Below are 17,694 nucleotides of genomic sequence, written 5' to 3'. Positions count from 1 at the left end.
ACCAGTGACACTTGTTTAGATTTTAATTTAACTGGTCAAGAGAAGTCAGAAAAACACCCACTCAAGATAAAGCATGGATTACAGAAGTGCTACTTATGTTTGATACAGATCCTAGAACCTTTGTTATTTATTTCTAAGTTTTTGATTTATGTTTACCATTTCCAGCAAAAATTAAGTGTGTCTATGTTGCACGATGTAGCAGAGTTGATTGGCGTTTCTTTTAGTTGACCTTTTCAAAGTACTCCTTTGACCCCTCTGGAGTCGGCTTTATCTGAAATACAAAGAATTTTTAAAGCGCTATAATAAAATTCAGGAACATATAAATTGAGCACTTTCTTTTTCTCTTTCTCCCTTTTCCTCCATTTCTCCCTCCCTCAATTTGATCACAAGTTTGGTATCTTCACAGAGCTGCAGGCCTTACTGTGGGCGACTTTGGGGTCCAGCTGGCTGGGCAAACCTCTCCGTGTGTATCCACAAACTGAAAGGCCTTGACAAGACGTAACGTCTCCTCAACGGAGCGCCCCACTGGAAGGTCGTTGACACTCATGTGTTTCACCAATCCATTGGGATCAATAATAAACAATCCCCTAAACAGAGAAACATTCAGTAACTTGAGACCCAATGTAGAAGATTCTGGAAGAAATCAGACACTAAACTATTTAAACTACATAAATTACAATGTTTCCACGTACTACCTCAGAGCTATTCCTGGACTCTCCAGGAGGACTCCATAGTCTCTGGATATTTGCTTGCTGAGATCAGACAGCAAAGGGATATGGATTTTACCTAATCCACCGGTCTAAAGGCAAACAACGGAGAGGCCAAGGTTCAGACGGAGGCAACACTGGTCATTTACAATGCACAAACAAAACCTTGCTCAACACACCAGGCCCTCATTAAATGACATCCAGCAGGTGCATGAACAGACAGGTGTGATGGAAGAGGAACTGCATTACCTTTCTAGGGGTGTTGGTCCAGGCCAGGTGAGTGAAATGAGAATCCACAGACACACCCACTACCGCACAGTTGATATCATGGAACTCGTTAGCCTTGTCACTGAATGAGATGATCTCTGTTGGGCACACAAATGTACTGCAAAGAGACAAAAAAAACCCCACACAACCACCAGTAACCTTAATTTTTTCTCATTAGGCAGCACCTAAATTATATGGACAGTATTTACAAACCACGTAATAACTGAAAACAATCAAAACAATACATCCCAGTGTGCAAGAGACATCATTGTGCCATCAATGTATTTAGAGTACTGTTCATGATTATACAAAAGTGCAACTGGATAAATGACTATTCAAACTATCACTGCTGCACAGCTATTGCACCTGAGGGCACAGATTTTACATGACAAGTCATGTTAATGGCACAACAAGAGTATTCCCATCAGCTCTTCATAACCCTTCAGAAAATATGAAGATCACTTAATGATGACGAAGCAGTGGTGACTACTACCACTCACACAAAACAGAAAAGTCCAGAAGACCAACAAACAGTATTACCTTTACAAAAATTACTTACAAATCAAGTGGATAGAAAAACAGGACCAGATATTTGCCCTTGTAATCATCTAGACTGATCTCTTTGAATTCTCCATTAAGGACAGCTGTTCCTTTGAAGTATGGTGCATGCTGGGTAACGGCTGGTGCCCATTTAGTAGTGCCTGTGGTTTGGAGAAGATAAAAAAGAAAGATACATTTATATAAATGCATAATTCGTACAAATTATGGGCATAGTGATCTTTCCTTTGTTTGAAACGTACTGCTGGAGAAGAAGGCATGCTGTGTGTGAGAACAGGAGAGAACACGCGGAGCCCCGATCACTGATGCCCCGTTGAGGGAGGTCAGGGTCCTCAATGCACCAACTGCTGTTCTGCGCACCTGTATTTGGGGAACAGTGATGGGGTCGAAACACTGGCCGTCATACTCAACAGTTGTGCATCACACAGGCTAAAACGCTCACTGCACTTTACCAGAGCATTGTTCAGCAAAAACAAAGCCTGCAGTTTTTTTTCAACCACACTTGATGCTTGTTTATGCCACAGACGACCATGATAAAGTTAATAAAGTTAGCTCCTCATTGCTGCTGATCTGTAGGTACTGATTCAGAGAGAATGAGGATAAATTATGGGGTGTGTTCCCATCACGTTAGGTGCTTTACATTTCCATGGACACAAACTAATGATGTAGTAGATAATACATTTTAAATGAATGAATAACTTCTCATTGTGACCAAAATACATGATCATTAAAAAAAAGATTATTTCTGACTGGTAGAGCTACTTTGTAAAATGTCCTACTCAGCATTACACACAGTTGTGATATTCTTTGGTCAGACTAGTATCAGATGTGTCTGGGGATCTCATTTATCTGGCCTAAAATGGAAAAAAAAGCTTCAAGCTTCCTTTTCCAGTTTCACTTTACCATCCAGGATTTACTTAGAGGGCAATATCTGTTCCCCGTTTGTGGATTTTACATTTGTTGAAGACATGCTCTTTAGAACCTACAAATACCTTTAAAACCTTTTTCTAATATTGTCTTCTTTATATTTACACGCACAAATTAAGTAATGAAACTGAAATTAATATTAACAGAATATCCAGAACTCATGAAAATTAAAAAAAGCAATACATGACAGGAGAGGGGTGATGAGATTATTTTTAATTATTTTAACGGAATCTTGTGGCTTATATAGGGTGAGTGCTTGAAAAATGGGACATTTTACTACAATTTCATATAGTAAAGTGACAGAACAATATTACTGCCATATATAATAGCATTAAATCATTACAAAAGCTTAAAGCTTACTGTTCTTTTACACAACATAAATGAACAGCTTGTGTCCAACTTTAGCAGTGTTCACCCTAAACGTTACTTTTACTTTACTATTTCACTTTAAACAGTACATGATAAAATACATCAAATTTAGATACAGTTTGACCTAATAATAATCGCAAAAGATCCCTAGGCCAAGTAGTGTAGTTCATTACCAGCAGGTCAGGTCTAAGACACATGACGTAGACTTGTGACGCATCAGCAGACAGAACTGAGCTAACGGTCGCGCTCGCGACTGACGTCATAACGCCAGGTAGGTCATGTGACATCGTAGCTGCGCAAGTCAGGTTTGGAAAATATTTGCACCCCAAGTGCATGACATGAGCAGTCTTCATACTTTACCCACGTTTGCTGACTAAAAAGGTCACCTTCAGTAGGCGAATAAGACGGTACGGATAAGAAGTCTAACAAATCGAAAGTTGCAAATTCTCCAACTAGCCAACATGCTTGACATGCTTGGTGTCAGCTTCATTCATATGCTGGCAAGCTACCTAAGCTACCTACTACAAGCTTAACGAGAAACATACGCTTGTAATGTTCTTAAACCTTTCAACTAAACTACCCCATCCATTCCAAATGTCAAAACTCACCGAAGTCCCAAGAAGTCTTGCAATGGTGGCCGCCATCTTGAAAGTTTGCAGTGAACGCGCATCTGACGCGAGCGCGCCAAACCCGTAGAATATACGGCCAGCCCAACCGTCCACCGCGCACGCGCCTCCCTCACGTGTTCGTCACGTGACGTTTACGGACGTTCTCGCGCTTGCACCAGTCGCATGCGCCACCTGCATAACCTCTATCATTAGCTAGTTGGCTGCACACTGCTATTCATTCATATTGCAAAGAATTCAAAACTAGCACCTGAAAACGTTAACTTAACGTTGTTTTTGCTCCAATGGATCTAAATTTGGAATACTGGCAAAGCAACGGAAAGGTACATAGGGTACATAATATGATTCAGATTGCTCATGATGTTTTGTTATTATTTAGTGTAGTCTGAAATGTGTCATCTATTGAAATTATTTCTAGACTTTCCTGAGTAGAGTGGGCCTTTGGTTAAGTATTCTTGACCCCACTTCCATCCTGAGTCCTGATGTGAGTAGGAGAACGCCCCCATATCTAATATTAGCTGGATTTGATAGTATAAAGTAATTTTCTCATGGTTTTGTGACATGTCTTTTATACAAATGATGCAGAAGCTTTATGCCATTAAGTGTTTTGAGCTTTCTGTGCTGGTCCAATAGTTTCTCAGCATTTAGTTTATGCATTTCTACTTATTTACCATATCTTGCTGTATCACAGTTGTTCAGTATGAAATGACATAGCCACTGTTGTAGTTTACTTGTTAAGGTCGCCAAACCCTTTATATGTTCTGAAGGAGTTCTAAAACATTCACACATGTGTTGCTCCCAGGCTGATATTGAGAAGGCTCGCTGTCTGCTTAGGACTGAGGCCAAGCACCAGAAGAATGACAAGGTAAGCTAAGAAATTTTCATGAAACTTATTTTTCCCTCTCATGATCTGTCTTTATGCTAATCATTATGCTTTCTTTATTTCTCTAGGTTGATAATGCCTGGCGTCTGTCTCTTGTAAGATGATCTTTCCTTACATACAATGGCTAGTTTATGTATTATGGAATTTTTTTGCATGGTACTTGCATGCAGAAATAAAATACCTTTGGAAAAAAAAACTGCCATCTGAGGTGGTGGTTGTTGTTGTTGAGAACCTAAAACTGAACAGTTTTTGTGTCTCACACGCAGTCATCTGTCCATGCTGACACTGGAGCAGTGATTTTTCCTATATTTCGACCTCAAGGTAACAATGCTGTACTGTTTAATGACCAAAACTAGAATAATTGGGTAACTTAATGGGTGTTTGGGTGTTTAATGTGGAGGTCATTCATTTTCTTTGACTAATTTTTCAGCTTTTCTGCCTATATCAGCCCCTTTGGTGAGTGCTGATACTCAATATACATTAGTACTGTTTGTAAAAGATATATTGATACTGGTACATGAAACGCTACATAATTGTTTGATCTCTGAAAAGAAATGAAATGAAAGAGTGTATTATTTTAATGGTAGGTTTATTTTAACAGTGAAAGATAGAAAATTGAAAACAAAACCCATAATAATCCACTCCTGTCCTCTGTCCTCCAGGTTGTAGGGAGTTTCATGCCCCATAAAGGAGTCACACCCGCCCTGTTCTGGCATGTAAAGAGGTTTTCAACTGTTATTTTTAATTTTACGTTATTGTTTAAGATGCAGTTTGTTTTCACAGCTAAACTTGTGACTCTTTTACAACTACAATCTGCAGTTTTTGCTCCAGAGTTACAGTGTAGGGTTCACCCATGCCAACAGGAACGCAACAGCTACACCGGTAATCAAGAGTACTTTGTCCTTCAAAACCAAACCACTATAAATAAATTATTCCCAATGTTTTTAAATTGGATTTTTTTTCTTGCATTTTGATGTTTTCTAGAACACATTTCTGGTCATGTTTCACTGTTTGATTATAGCAAAAGAGTATTAAAGCATTAAGGAAAATGTAATTGGTCTTTTGTTTTTGGGAAGGAAAAAACAACAACAGTAAAACAGTCTCTTCTCATCACTGGAACAGTTGCATATTCAGCAATTGCAGGGGTGAGAAAAAATTTAATTTCATATTTCAAAATAAATACAATACTGTGAGATCTATATCGACTGTTTATTTTTTATTTACTTGTTTTAGGCCCTTCCTCAAATTATACTTCAGCGTCTGCATGTCACCAGTTCTGCAGCTCAGACCTTCTGTAGGTCAGTGCTGCCTGTCCCACTGTCAGGTCAGCAAAACACCCTTCTTTGCCAAGTAATTCTCTAATGTTATAAAGTCATCCATATGCATTTATCTGTTACTATTACCTTCCACATGGTAACCAGAACAAATTGATATTTTTTGCTAGCTGGTTTGGCTGCCTTCAGTGTGTTCATTGTGAGAGATGGAGAATCAGAGAATGGAATACAGATTTTTGATTCTAATGGGAATTCTGTTGGTGTCTCAAAGGAAGCTGGATCTAAGGTGAGAAAACAGTTGAAGCCAGTTTCAATACGGGTGTTAGGCTTGGGTAGAGATTGCTTGGCAGCTTTGTTTTTATTATTGTCAATTTGCATGAGGAATACTTTAAAAAAATGATTTTTGCAGGAGGGGGTCAACTGAGCAAACAGTAGTATACTAGCAGACAGATCAAAAGGGGCAAAGAGTAAAGAAAAAAATGGTAAACATGCAAAGACAACCACAGAAGAGTATAAACGTGTATACGTGCAAAACAAGGCTTTGCAACAATGGGTGGGGGGAAAGCAGTAAATAGGTACTGATGATAAGGAAACGGATGTATTTTATATTCTGGGAATATTGAACAAACTGGAATTCTGGGGAGTGTAGTTCCTCCAATATCGGTCAGGGGTGGTAGATGTGACGGGTATAAAAAATGTTTCTCCACTCGCCCTCTTCCAGTCAGTCTTTTTCCTTCAGACTTCCTTAGTCATTATCATTTTGTATCTGGAAGTCCCACAGGATATTAGCTTGGCCATTCTCCACCACCATCTGGGGTGTGTCCCACTTTGACTTGCATCATGCAATTATGTGCTAGATTGCCTGATTTGGTAGATAACAACCTCTACTAATCTTGTGTTCAGAGCTTGTTCCATAATTAGTACCTCCATGCTGTCTTCCAATTCAGCCTTTTACAACCACCGGTAGGATTTCTCCATATCAGCCACTTCCACAATTTGCCAGAGGCACTTAGCATGCAGAAGTTTATTCTCCCATGACTATTCCTGTTTCTCTTTATGCCCATCTATCTTGGGTTTCTACTGTCTTAAGCACTCACTAAACACTTCATCACTTGGGGCCATCCTCCTGGAATGATCCTCCATCTTTGATGCCCTGGTGCTCACCAGTCCTCAGTCCCACTCCATCTGATTGGTGTGTTGTCTCAGAGTGCTGGATTTGAGATGAAGCCCTCTGTACATTGTGAGGAGTTTCTTGTAATGATGAGAAATAGTATGTAGGCACAGTTCCCCACTGTGTAAATACTAAATGTGAAAACACCACACATGGCTTTACAAATATAGACCAATTAACTACCCTATGACAGAATGTTTTGCATGTTATGGATAGAAATATGATTCATTACATATGGTAGCTGATGAGTCACAATATTCCTAGAGTACCTGAGGTGTTGTATTATATTATCTTTCTTAATATTTTTGTAGTTTTCTTTCATAAGAAATACTAAAACAAAAATGTCAAAAGTTAAAGATTTCATAAAGAGTTATAAGTACAGTATAACTGTAGTGTAATTAAGTTGATAGTATATTTTTTGATAAACATTTAATTATGCATTAGTACCAAGACATGTGTAACATGTTATGAAATAATTTTGCACCCTGACAACCATTTCATCCATGTCACAGGCTATAAAGGAAACGGCTATATCTCGAGCAGCACTGTTTGGTACCACAACGACAGTTCCCAGTCTGCTGGTAGTCCTTCTTAATAGGTACCGCACAATTTAGTGACACTTAGAACTAATTTCAGCTGGTATATTATTCTGTGCTCATAACAATGTCCCCTCAGAGAGTCAATGCATGAGTGTGTGTCTGTCTTTCTATCTCAGGACAAAGTTTGCAAAGAGGAACCCAATGATATTTGCTCCATTTAGACACATTAGCACTGCCATTGTCCTTGGATTGATGATCCCTGTATCCTTTAGTCTGTTTCCACAACTTGGCAAGGTAACATACATCAGACAACACTGTCACTAGGTTCTTAATTGGTTTGGAAACTATAATAACAAATTGTAATAGTGAATTTTGAATATAAGGAAATATCATTCTTTTAACTTTTGTTTCTGTTCTTTAGATTAAAAGGGAACACCTAGAAAAAGAGTTGCAAGCCTTAACAAGTGATGGAGAACTGTTTTACCACAGAGGACTGTGATGGGCATGTCAGCAGCAACATTTGCAACACAGTGGTCTACACCTAGCCAGCACATATCCCAGTGGTCTACACCTAGCCAGCACATATCCCAGTGGCCCTCTCTAGTTCTGTTCCTGTTTTTGATTTCACCTAAAGGGTTTTGTGTACTGAACTGGAAAATGTGTATTTCACAAAGTGATTAAATTATTATATGCAATAAATGAGAGCTTTAAACAAAAAGAAAAAAAAAGATGTGATTTAATAGCTTTTTAGGCAACATAGGAAGGCATTTAACAAAATATTGTTGCTATTGCTGTTAACAATGCAAGTGATGATTGTAAAAATCATATTGCTACAGTATTATATTAATTTCTTTACATTTCTTTATGGATTCAACATTGCTTCTGAAAACTTTACAGTGGGGCACAATTTTGATATTAGTGATCAGACATATATAACTGATGGTGAGAAAAACAGCATTAAATGATAGACACACACTGTTCAAGCACTCATTGCATCATTGTGTAGTTCTGAAACATTGAGGCACAAGACATCACAAGTAATTAAAGAGCAATTTAGAATGCCCCCCATTCTGTAGACCCAGATTATAGGGATGTTTATAAACATGGGGGGGGGTAGCACTTTTGAACGTGATGCACGTGAATGTGATGCTTTCATAAGGTTTCATGTTTCTCTCATTTTAAAGCAGTGATAAGGTTAATACCATTGGGGAGAGTAAAGCAGTAATAGTGATGTTAACATCGGGAATAGTGTATAGAAGTATTTAGTATTTATTGATCAAAAGTAACTAAAATGCTCATGCAATAATAAGCTAATAGATCAGAACCGATTTATTTTTCCCTAACTGGGATTCTTTATTTTGAATATTTATGTAGTCAATTGCTAAATTCAAGCAAAACAATGGTTCTGAAGTTAAAATAAAATTAATTTTCAAAGGCATCAAGTGAATGGTGATCAGAATCGCCTTCCATCTGGACCTCTTTCACACCCTAACCTCAAAGTGCCAGCGTAGAAAGGTCATAGCTTTAAGAGAAGCACCTCCCTGAAAAGATGATAAATGAACAGATTCTTGGCCACAGCTGAAAGCTGTATATTGTTATCTGAACATGTCTAGGTCACCTGCTGTATCCTTGAAAGTAACAACATAAAATCTCTATTTTATGTTTTAAATTTTGCATTTACACACATTAGTATGTCAAATGGTCACATGATCATCATACTGGCGGATTACCAGTAACCCAAGTGGTTCATGGAGGGCTATGGCTGGTTAAATGGAGGGACATGATTGGTTAGATCTTCAGGAGTTGCTCTGCAGCAGCTAAGTGGAAGAGGAAGGTCTCGGTTGCCGGGGGGAAGCGATGCTGCTTTAGCTTCTCCAGAGTCAACTTTGCATCTGGTCCTTCCTCAGCAAGGGATACCAAGTTACTGAGGATCTCCTTGGTCTTCACTGAGATATCCTAACGTGAGACAGAAAAGCAAAATCTAAATGTCACACTAGGGACAGACAGGTAGCCATTGTGTATTCGTGTCAAGATCAGTTACCTTGATAACTTGGATGTCTGTGCGATCTGTGTCCTCTGCCGCTTGGATGATACAGTGACCAATCTCCTTATGTAATTTCCCCATCACCATCGCCTCTGAAAGAATGCAAGAAGCAAATTAGTGTAACTAGATACAAGGCCCCTATACATTTTTGCCCCTCTGTCTATAAACATTGCAAATGTATACCAGATCTGTGGAAAAAATCTACATTTACGTTGTACTAAAACATGGTCTACCTTTTTTTATCTCTCACCTTTGGCATGCTGAGATATGGTAATTTCACTGTCTGGAAGATTCACGAAAACATCAAAGAGATCTGATCTGTTGGTAACCTCAGGATCCACAAAGCCTGCAACATATCCTGAGCCCAAGCAGAGTACATGGCAGCATTAAGGATCCATGTAAAACAGGCTGCGTTGTTGGCTACGAGCAGTAGAGGAATGTGGAAAAGCCGACGATGAGGATAATGCTGATTTTAAAGCAGAAACAGCAATGACCCCCATCTGTAGCCTGATAAAGCTATGTGACTTGTGTCACTGCACAGATACACACCCTCCTAAACTGGAAAGCTTTTTTTTGCACACTGTCCATTTTGAAAATTTGAACTTTCTTTATACCTGTACATGATCTTAGGTTCTCCAGCTCCCGGTCATCCAGGTGAACGTACGGGTGCAGAATGGACCAGTCTTTTCGGTGCCATGCCAAGGCTGGGAGCGCTCTGGTTACAGGGGATTAACAGAATTCACTGAAGCTGTTGGACATGTTCCCACACTGGTCTAAAATCCCTCCTACTGCTTATATCAATACTGAGTTGAAAATGCTACTCAGAATGTTTTGCAGCATGGAATTTGTAAAAGAATTCATCATGCCTTAAATATCTTTGCCTGGAGTAAATCTGTCAAAATTCCAAAACAGTTAAAGCTGGCAAGCGTTTTGATGATCTAGAAAAAAGAAAGTTTTTAATGCCTTCTTTTAATGCCATTAGAGCCAATATTACTCATGTGATAACTGGAATGATGCCCCTACTGGTCATGTTTGGCACCGTTCTTCTTTAGAAATTAATTGGAATGTTTTGACAGTATAATTTCCATACCAGGTGTAGAAAGATGTAGCACACCCAAGAATACAATGATTTGAAATAGTTCTTTAACAGTTTATGTTTGGGTTTTGTTTAGGTGTGGTTCATTTGCTTTAGTAGAAAGATTTGCTTACTCTACATGGAACTGGTTTGTTTTATTATTGTTTGAAGGTTGCTGCAGAAAGTCCTAGTTTATCATACTTACCTTACACATGTACACACAACTACACAGGTTTGGCATTTCATATCCTTGAGCCAAGACAACAGACAAAGTAACAAATCATAGGCAATTGACGGCTCTAACACATGAAATAAGCTAAATAACTCCTACAAAATAAGTTATATCACAAATTCACTTGTCGTCTTGGTCATTTAAAATGGCCTGGTTGAAAACTAAGAGCAAAAGACTTTGTAAATACAGCTGAGTCAGTTATAGTCATTACTGGATTATTGGAGAAGAGAAAGAAAACCACCTCAATTGACTGCCATGCTGCTAGGTGGTCATTTAATCTTAACCAAAGACAAGAGAGAATGACCCCAATGTACAGCGCTCCCCAGTGGGAATAATGCTACCAGCCTCCCTAACCTGCAACCTCGCCTTCTGGTCAACGCTAAGACCTATTTTTACCCAGACAACGTGCAGACGAACCAGACACCTATTTAACCAGTATCTCACTCACAGAACAAGAGGAAAGTGTCCATCTGCCTCTTCTAATGAGAACGTGGCTACCTGCGTTGTCCAGGGTCTACACCTGCATGAATCCCTTCCACTGCTTCAAGAGGATGTAAGCAGCAGTACTCAAGCCCCACGAACCAATGAGAGAGTACCATCGGTAGAACATGTATGTGCTCTATGACCTATCACTGAATGACTTCATGCTTATTACAATTGTTCATAATTGTGGCTTTTCAATCAATAGATGGCTTTTCAATTAATAAATCTTAGAATTATTGCTGTGGTGATTACCTTGAGAACTCAAGCAGAGCCTCGACACGAGGGTGGTAGATCACGATCCTTTTCTTCAACATGAGTGCCGTGTATAGGATGATGGTTTCCATCCCAAACTGAGATACTACATCTGTATCAGAGAAAAACATTGAAGGTTAGACATCTCGGACGCCAAGCAGGATAGCCATGTAAATGAACAATTGTGAACTGTCAAACGCCTCTACATGTGCGTGACATGGAGGAGTTATTGATCCTCCTTTAGGTGCTTGCATGAAGAAAAAAAAAAAACACAGACGAAGATGTTAATTCTAGACAGAGATCTAGCTATTCAGCATGGGGACTATTGTACTCTGTGAACACTGATTTTTATAATCTACTACATTCTATGAGTATAATACATTCATATCTGACCTTTCATGGATCCAGCCAAGTAGGCTTTTCTGACGTCATAATCCCTGATGAGGAAGGAGCCATTCTCATCGCTCTGGCAGACACCCTTAGTTAGGACGGAGATGTAACCCTCCATGATCTTTACTGGACTGCCATGCTTGATGTACATTCTGCAAACCACACAGCAAAACCCTTTAACTTGAATTATGCAGATACAGGTTTCAGGAAAATCTGTTCTGTGAAATATCAAATTAAATGTTTGCATCAAAAAAGCAATAAGGTGCAATTAGTGACTTCAGAAAATAAACGTGCATGCTGTACTCATTATATTTCAAGCATTTAATTAAAAAAGTCATCCCACTCTTGTAGTAAAATATATGGCTTACCTGCACAGGACACGACTGAATGCAGCATACTTTTCAGGATTGAAATCCTTGGCTGTAATAACTACAGAAAAATGTGTAACCTTCAAGGGGAAAAAAACATAAGGCTTGGAACATGAGTGGCCTTGAACATTAAACACTGGTTCAGTCTTCAATGTCACCAGCCCAATTCTACACTTTCTGGGAAGCACAGAACTTGCATATGTCCTTGATTGACTTATGTTACCACTACAAAATCAGTGCATGCAAATATTTTAAAATCTGTGTCAAATGAAACTCATCTTAAAAATGCATCAGTCATTTCTAACCCCTAAATAAGTCAACCAAGACTCAGGTTTTCTGACCCCACTGTCATTAATGACTGTGTAGAATCTAGCTCTACAATATATGAGTTGTCAGGATACACAAATTTAACAGTTTACACATTCAAAAGGATTGATCATCACACTCAGAGCACTAATAAAGAAAATTACTCATTCATAAAATTCCTTAGATAACTATTTTAACTTTTAAAAACATTTTACAATTTATCAAATAGACCTGCAGAAACAGAACATACTTAAATAAAACAAGCAAAGAAATCTCCATCTGTTTAAATTGGCCTGAATGAATCATGTGGATTGATCAGAATTTTGTAGTTTTGTAAACGACAGCTCTACCTTCTTGAGGACCGTGGGTTCCTGGACATCCACAGTGTTGATGTAGTACCAGGTCCGATAGTACTGTCCAAAAACAAATGTGTGCAGCACTAATCTGTCCAGTGTCAGACAACATTTTCGCAAGAGTACATCACGCAGCTCAGTGCTTACTGAAGGGTAACACCAAACCCACAGCGTGTCCGCATTCACGTCCTTTTCTATGGAAAAATAACTTGGAGCTAGTCAAAAGCAATAAAGGTAATACCAAGACTTCTAATACACTACAAAGGTCAGAGGTGTCAATTCCAGGTTCAGAAAGTAAAAGTCCTCACCAGGATTTTGCTCAAGCTTGCTAGATTTTCTAATTAGTGCAATCCAGGTAAAATTAGTGGAATCAACACAATCCAGGAAGCCTGAGCAAAATCAAAATCAGTGCCGACCTGTTAATCCGTGTTCTGAAAGATGACGGCCATGTGCTTATAAAACCTCTTACCAATCAGCCCCACACTCAACATCAACTGAGTCTCAGACACAGCCATGGTCCATCCCTGGAAAACAACAGCCACACTGACAGGTCATTGACCCAGTAAATCACAGTTACTGTAGTGACTATTAGAGAGCCACTGTATTGCGCCAGCGGCTGCAGAGTAAAACAATCTTGATATCAGTTTCATAGTAAGTCAATGAACGCTACATACGGTTCCGATTAAAGGACTTTACACCCACTTCATCAATCACCGCCTAATGAAATCTACTGGGACCAAGTGGTCAATAGAGACTCTAGTTCTGAACAGATGTGAAGTTTGGACTGGATGCGTCGTCCTTTGAGCCGATTAACAAATAGGCAAAAATAGGTATGCATTTGAGATGATACGCAGATAATTAACTAGATATTTTAAAGTGGTGGCAAACTCAGAGAAAGCAGAAATGATGGTTTTTCAACATAAACTGTCGCAAAATATAGAGAAGCCAGTAGCAGGACGCCTTCTTCCGGGTTTATTCTTAATTACGACTCTCAACATTCGTTATTGTGTCGCTGTTGCCCCCTAACGTGGTGGCGGTAGTACTGCCTGACGTGTAACTTTTGAGGGGGAAAAAGTAGTTTACACAACATTGGTGGTTTCAAACAATGAGTTCTCAAAAATTCCAGTTTCTAAATTTCACCAGTAATGATGTTTCTACGGCTCTCTCGACCAAGACGTAATTAACGAAGACCAGTTTATAGCAGGAGAACGCTGCTTTTTATGTTATAAAAGGAACAAACATATATACTCGCATTACTAATAAAAACGTGCCTCTCGAGCTGTTGGCCTATCTGTTCATAAATAGTTAGGATGGGTGGCGAGCACTACTTACCGATATCGACCTTTAGGCTTACTTATTTTTTGTTTCAGTATTGCTTTTATTAAATAGTCCTATGTTGATAATAACATCTTCCAATATTATATTGACAATCAATATATACATTCTATACAAGTAAATAAAATGATATTGAATACAGTTTCGTCCAGTAAAGACTTTTATTATATGTACAAGTTTTATTATATCTGACAATATCAGTTAATTTAAATACACAACATCGTTTTACGTGTGCTTTAGTGTCCAAAGGATGTAGGGCTCATGGAATTCCAGTAACAGACAGAGAATACCATGAGAAGTGCGAGAGACCTAAATATTATATATAGACATTTTCTACAGGAGCGAAACACCCCGGTCCAGGTCCCAGACGTTGCTGGTGCGGGTGTCTTTCCTCTCCTGACACGTGAGTGTCGGCTCCTGATTGGTCAGCGCTGCAGGAGTCTCGGCTCCTGATTGGTCAGCGCCGCAAGAGTTCCGGCTCCTGATTGGTCAGCGCTGCAGGCATCATGGCGGCCTGACGGCTACATACGCGTTTGTTGTTCGGTACCGTAGAATGCTGCGATGTTTTAGCCGGTCAACACAGATAGCGACATCCTCCTGCTCACAAAAACACGTCCCCAAACACATTCACGTATTTTTTGGCGAACCGTTAGGTAAGTAAAACGAGCGTCAACTTGAGTTTCTTTGATTTTTCTCCATTGTGCCGTTGTTTGTTGTTTTGTCCACCAGTGAGCGGCGGCTAACAGCGCGGTCGCTAGCCGTCTTCGACACTCCTGTCCTGCCCCAACCGCCTGTGGAGAGTGGGGCAGCCCGACTAACGCAGCCCGCCCAACGTTGGCGTTAACACGGCCCTTCAAACCGGAGCCGGTCGTCAAATCCTCATTTTAAGAAGGCGCCTCCCGTTAAAGCGGCTCTCTAAGCGGCCCGGGCCTCTGAATGTGAGGAGTGTTGGTCCGTTGGTCGGTGAGCTGGTTCAGCTACAGTGAAACCGGCCTCAAGTCCACAGAGCGCCAACGAGCTGCTTAATGTTTCTATTTTACACTGCGAAGGGAGTTGGACACTAATTACAACAATATTGCTGGTTGTTTGACTTGAAATTGAAATTCAGTTCACGTTAACTTCCTCGCATACGGTGAGAAGTGAGTAAAGTTGAGGCTGGTGTTTAGTAGTCTGGGTACTGGTGTGTGTTCAGAGATTCACCTGTTATGACAGACACTTCCACACAGTGTCAGGTGATGAGAAACTAAAGAGCACATGGTTCTCAGTTTCTTTATTTCAACACGTCTGTGTTTGTAATCGATCAGTGTGTAACGTTGTATTAAATGTTTAAAAGTTAAACGTTAAAAAATGCAAGGAAGCGTAGTTCTACAGGTACACATAAAACCAGGTCAGTATGCTGTCACTGAATCTTAGTAGCACTTTAACACTTTTACTTAATCGAGAACTCTCCTTAATCGCGGAACTGTAGATTGGGTAATCATGACCTAACAGCATACAAAATGATTTTGGAAGAAAGAGAGAAATGTTACCACCTACACATACTTTTGATTCACCATCCTGTTTAGGAACAGCCTGACACATTGGTGCATGTTGGTTAACCCTTGGTGAACCTTTGTGGTCTAGAAGAAAGGAAACTGGATTTAACCTGTTCAGATTTCTGTATTTGTTTATGACCAACTTTTCTTAGAGCACGCAGAGAAGAACGTATATTTATTTATTTATTATAACTAAATAGGCTGTAGGTCACAACGTAGGTTATTTTTTTTTTAGTGAACTCAGTCTGTCAATATCCGTTATTTATAATTATTTATTCTGGATTCATGTTGGCCGTCCTGAAATCTAGTTTTGCTAAATAAAGCACATTGTTGTTTCTACCACAAATACTTCAGAACAAGCGTTGGTTCTTAAACGTCACAAAAATGTACCTGACATTGCATAGCTCAGCTAATTCTTCGTTCACTTTTCTGAATTGTTAAGTGCTCACATCTAGTGTAGGAATGTGTTTTTGAGTGTCTGTGTGGTACAGTTGTGTTTCTATGATTTATAGGTAGTACTTGGAGGAATTGATTATTTGATTACTTGGTCTAAAACATTTGAGAATCTCTCCTCTAGAAAAACCGACTCAAATGTAATGTACCAAGTTAGACTTGTTAAAGAAAATTCAGCAAACCATGTCAAAAGTGGCCAATGTTCTCTTATGTGCATAGTTGTTGCAAAGCTCAGAATGAGTGACCCAGCTGTGATGAGGGTTGTGAGCGAGATCGTTCGCTCTCCAGAAGACAAGCGGGAGTACCGGGGCCTGGAGTTCACCAACGGCCTGAAAGCGATGCTCATCAGTGACCCCACCACAGACAAGGCGTCTGCTGCACTAGACGTTCACATAGGTGAAGGGGGGCCTGGCGCCTCATCTCTGGGGTTCACACGTCACATCAGCTGTGCTGGCGTCACTCTGTGATGCTTGCGTTTGTCATGATGCTTTTCCAATCATTCAGTGTTATATTCTTTGCCTTTAATAGATAGTCTTATTTCTGTTTGCTTTCTATGTTCTTGTGTTTTGGATAAGAATGCGTGTTTGCTCAGACGTGTCCTTCTCTTTGTCTCTCTATCAGGTTCGTTGTCAGATCCTCCGAACATTTCTGGTCTGGCTCATTTTTGTGAGCACATGTTATTTTTGGGCACTGAGAAGTATCCCAAAGAGAATGAATACAGTCAGTTCTTGAGCGAGCACGCAGGCAGCTCCAACGCCTTCACCAGCGGAGAGCACACCAACTACTACTTCGACGTGTCCCATGAGCACCTCCAAGGGGCACTGGACAGGTGAGGAACCGGCAGACTCGTGGCCAGAACTACAGTGAAGTGTTGTTTCACATTTTGGCAGCTGAGGACATTTCCAGGTGTCAGCATGGCAGTGTTTTTGTAATGGTCATGGTGTTGATCTGTTACAGTGAACAGATGAAGCAAAAACGATGATGCTGCCAGTTTAATATTCTTTATTGTAGTTTCTAATATGGGTCACCTGGTATGTGTGTACACATTAAATGTTAAAAAGACCTCAGCCTGACTAGAAACCCAAGGTGTAAAACTGTTAAACTATGAATAGAGTTTTGAGATCAGATGTCAGATCAAATGTTCTGGTGGTGTGTCTTTACTTATCTGCAGGGAGTCATGTGCTTTGCTGTTTAAATTTTTTTAAATAACAAACTAATGCTATTTATTTAACACCAACTTATAATGTAGGTTAGTTATTTAGTTTTTATTTTTAAATCAGTTTTTTCTTCTCAAAGGTGGAAATTGCCTCATTTATATACATTTTTATGGCTTTAGTTAACTATGCAATGAGTTAAGCACCTTTGTTCATCAAGTACATGTGCACATTTTAATCACTTATTTATTGATTGATTTTAGAACTAACGCCTATTTAGAAGTAACTATTGTTTTTCATATGTGATCTGCTCTGTGGAGAGTAGAGGATTTGGCAAAGTCTGTTGTATCTCGCATCTTAACAGTGCAGATCAACACACTGGAAGTCATGCAT

The 17,694-nt window shown here is 39.5% G+C and overlaps 4 protein-coding genes across 7 annotated transcripts in view; 2 read left to right on the top strand and 2 right to left on the bottom strand.

The window, feature by feature from the left end:
* Positions 1-5: 5 nt before the first annotated feature.
* On the bottom strand, positions 6-3,588 carry prdx3 (peroxiredoxin 3). The gene is made up of 7 exons (XM_076975196.1): positions 3,437-3,588; positions 1,775-1,892; positions 1,534-1,675; positions 957-1,092; positions 696-799; positions 422-587; positions 6-271 (listed from the first exon to the last, which is right to left on the bottom strand). The coding sequence occupies exons 1-7, from the start codon at positions 3,470-3,472 to the stop codon at positions 221-223; spliced, it is 753 nt and encodes a 250-aa protein (XP_076831311.1). The 5' UTR covers positions 3,473-3,588; the 3' UTR covers positions 6-220.
* Positions 3,536-8,807, top strand: sfxn4 (sideroflexin 4). Its single transcript, XM_076975195.1, has 14 exons — positions 3,536-3,777; positions 3,873-3,938; positions 4,257-4,319; positions 4,406-4,432; positions 4,604-4,658; positions 4,768-4,793; positions 5,000-5,053; positions 5,157-5,219; positions 5,414-5,482; positions 5,571-5,661; positions 5,782-5,897; positions 7,295-7,380; positions 7,498-7,615; positions 7,743-8,807. Exons 1-14 carry the CDS (start codon positions 3,739-3,741, stop codon positions 7,818-7,820), a joined length of 951 nt encoding a protein of 316 aa, XP_076831310.1. The 5' UTR covers positions 3,536-3,738; the 3' UTR covers positions 7,821-8,807.
* Positions 8,040-13,815, bottom strand: dennd10 (DENN domain containing 10). 3 transcript variants are annotated; one of them, XM_076975192.1, is made up of 10 exons: positions 13,499-13,815; positions 13,294-13,348; positions 12,822-13,018; positions 12,166-12,245; positions 11,801-11,949; positions 11,408-11,519; positions 9,980-10,080; positions 9,616-9,723; positions 9,363-9,457; positions 8,040-9,277 (listed from the first exon to the last, which is right to left on the bottom strand). In XM_076975192.1, the coding sequence occupies exons 2-10, from the start codon at positions 13,337-13,339 to the stop codon at positions 9,110-9,112; spliced, it is 1,056 nt and encodes a 351-aa protein (XP_076831307.1). In that variant the 5' UTR covers positions 13,340-13,348; positions 13,499-13,815; the 3' UTR covers positions 8,040-9,109. The 3 variants fall into 3 exon arrangements, with proteins under 3 accessions (XP_076831307.1, XP_076831309.1, XP_076831308.1); XM_076975194.1 differs by having other exon boundaries at positions 13,527-13,815; XM_076975193.1 differs by having other exon boundaries at positions 13,294-13,815.
* An 838-nt stretch (positions 13,816-14,653) lies between these two features.
* Positions 14,654-17,694, top strand: part of ide (insulin-degrading enzyme) — a 33,464-nt gene continuing 30,423 nt past the window's right edge. For both annotated transcript variants that reach the window (XM_076975280.1, XM_076975279.1), the window contains exons 1-3: positions 14,654-14,812; positions 16,367-16,543; positions 16,769-16,976. In XM_076975280.1, coding sequence (XP_076831395.1) covers positions 14,713-14,812; positions 16,367-16,543; positions 16,769-16,976 — 485 coding nt within the window. In that variant the 5' untranslated portion in view covers positions 14,654-14,712. The remainder of the gene's footprint in view (positions 14,813-16,366; positions 16,544-16,768; positions 16,977-17,694) is intronic.

This window comes from Brachyhypopomus gauderio, chromosome 15 (assembly GCF_052324685.1).
Source record: "Brachyhypopomus gauderio isolate BG-103 chromosome 15, BGAUD_0.2, whole genome shotgun sequence".
In the NCBI taxonomy this organism is placed as follows: domain Eukaryota; kingdom Metazoa; phylum Chordata; class Actinopteri; order Gymnotiformes; family Hypopomidae; genus Brachyhypopomus; species Brachyhypopomus gauderio.
The sequence above is the reverse complement of the archived record's forward strand: the minus strand, read 5'-3'. Positions and strand labels throughout refer to the sequence as shown.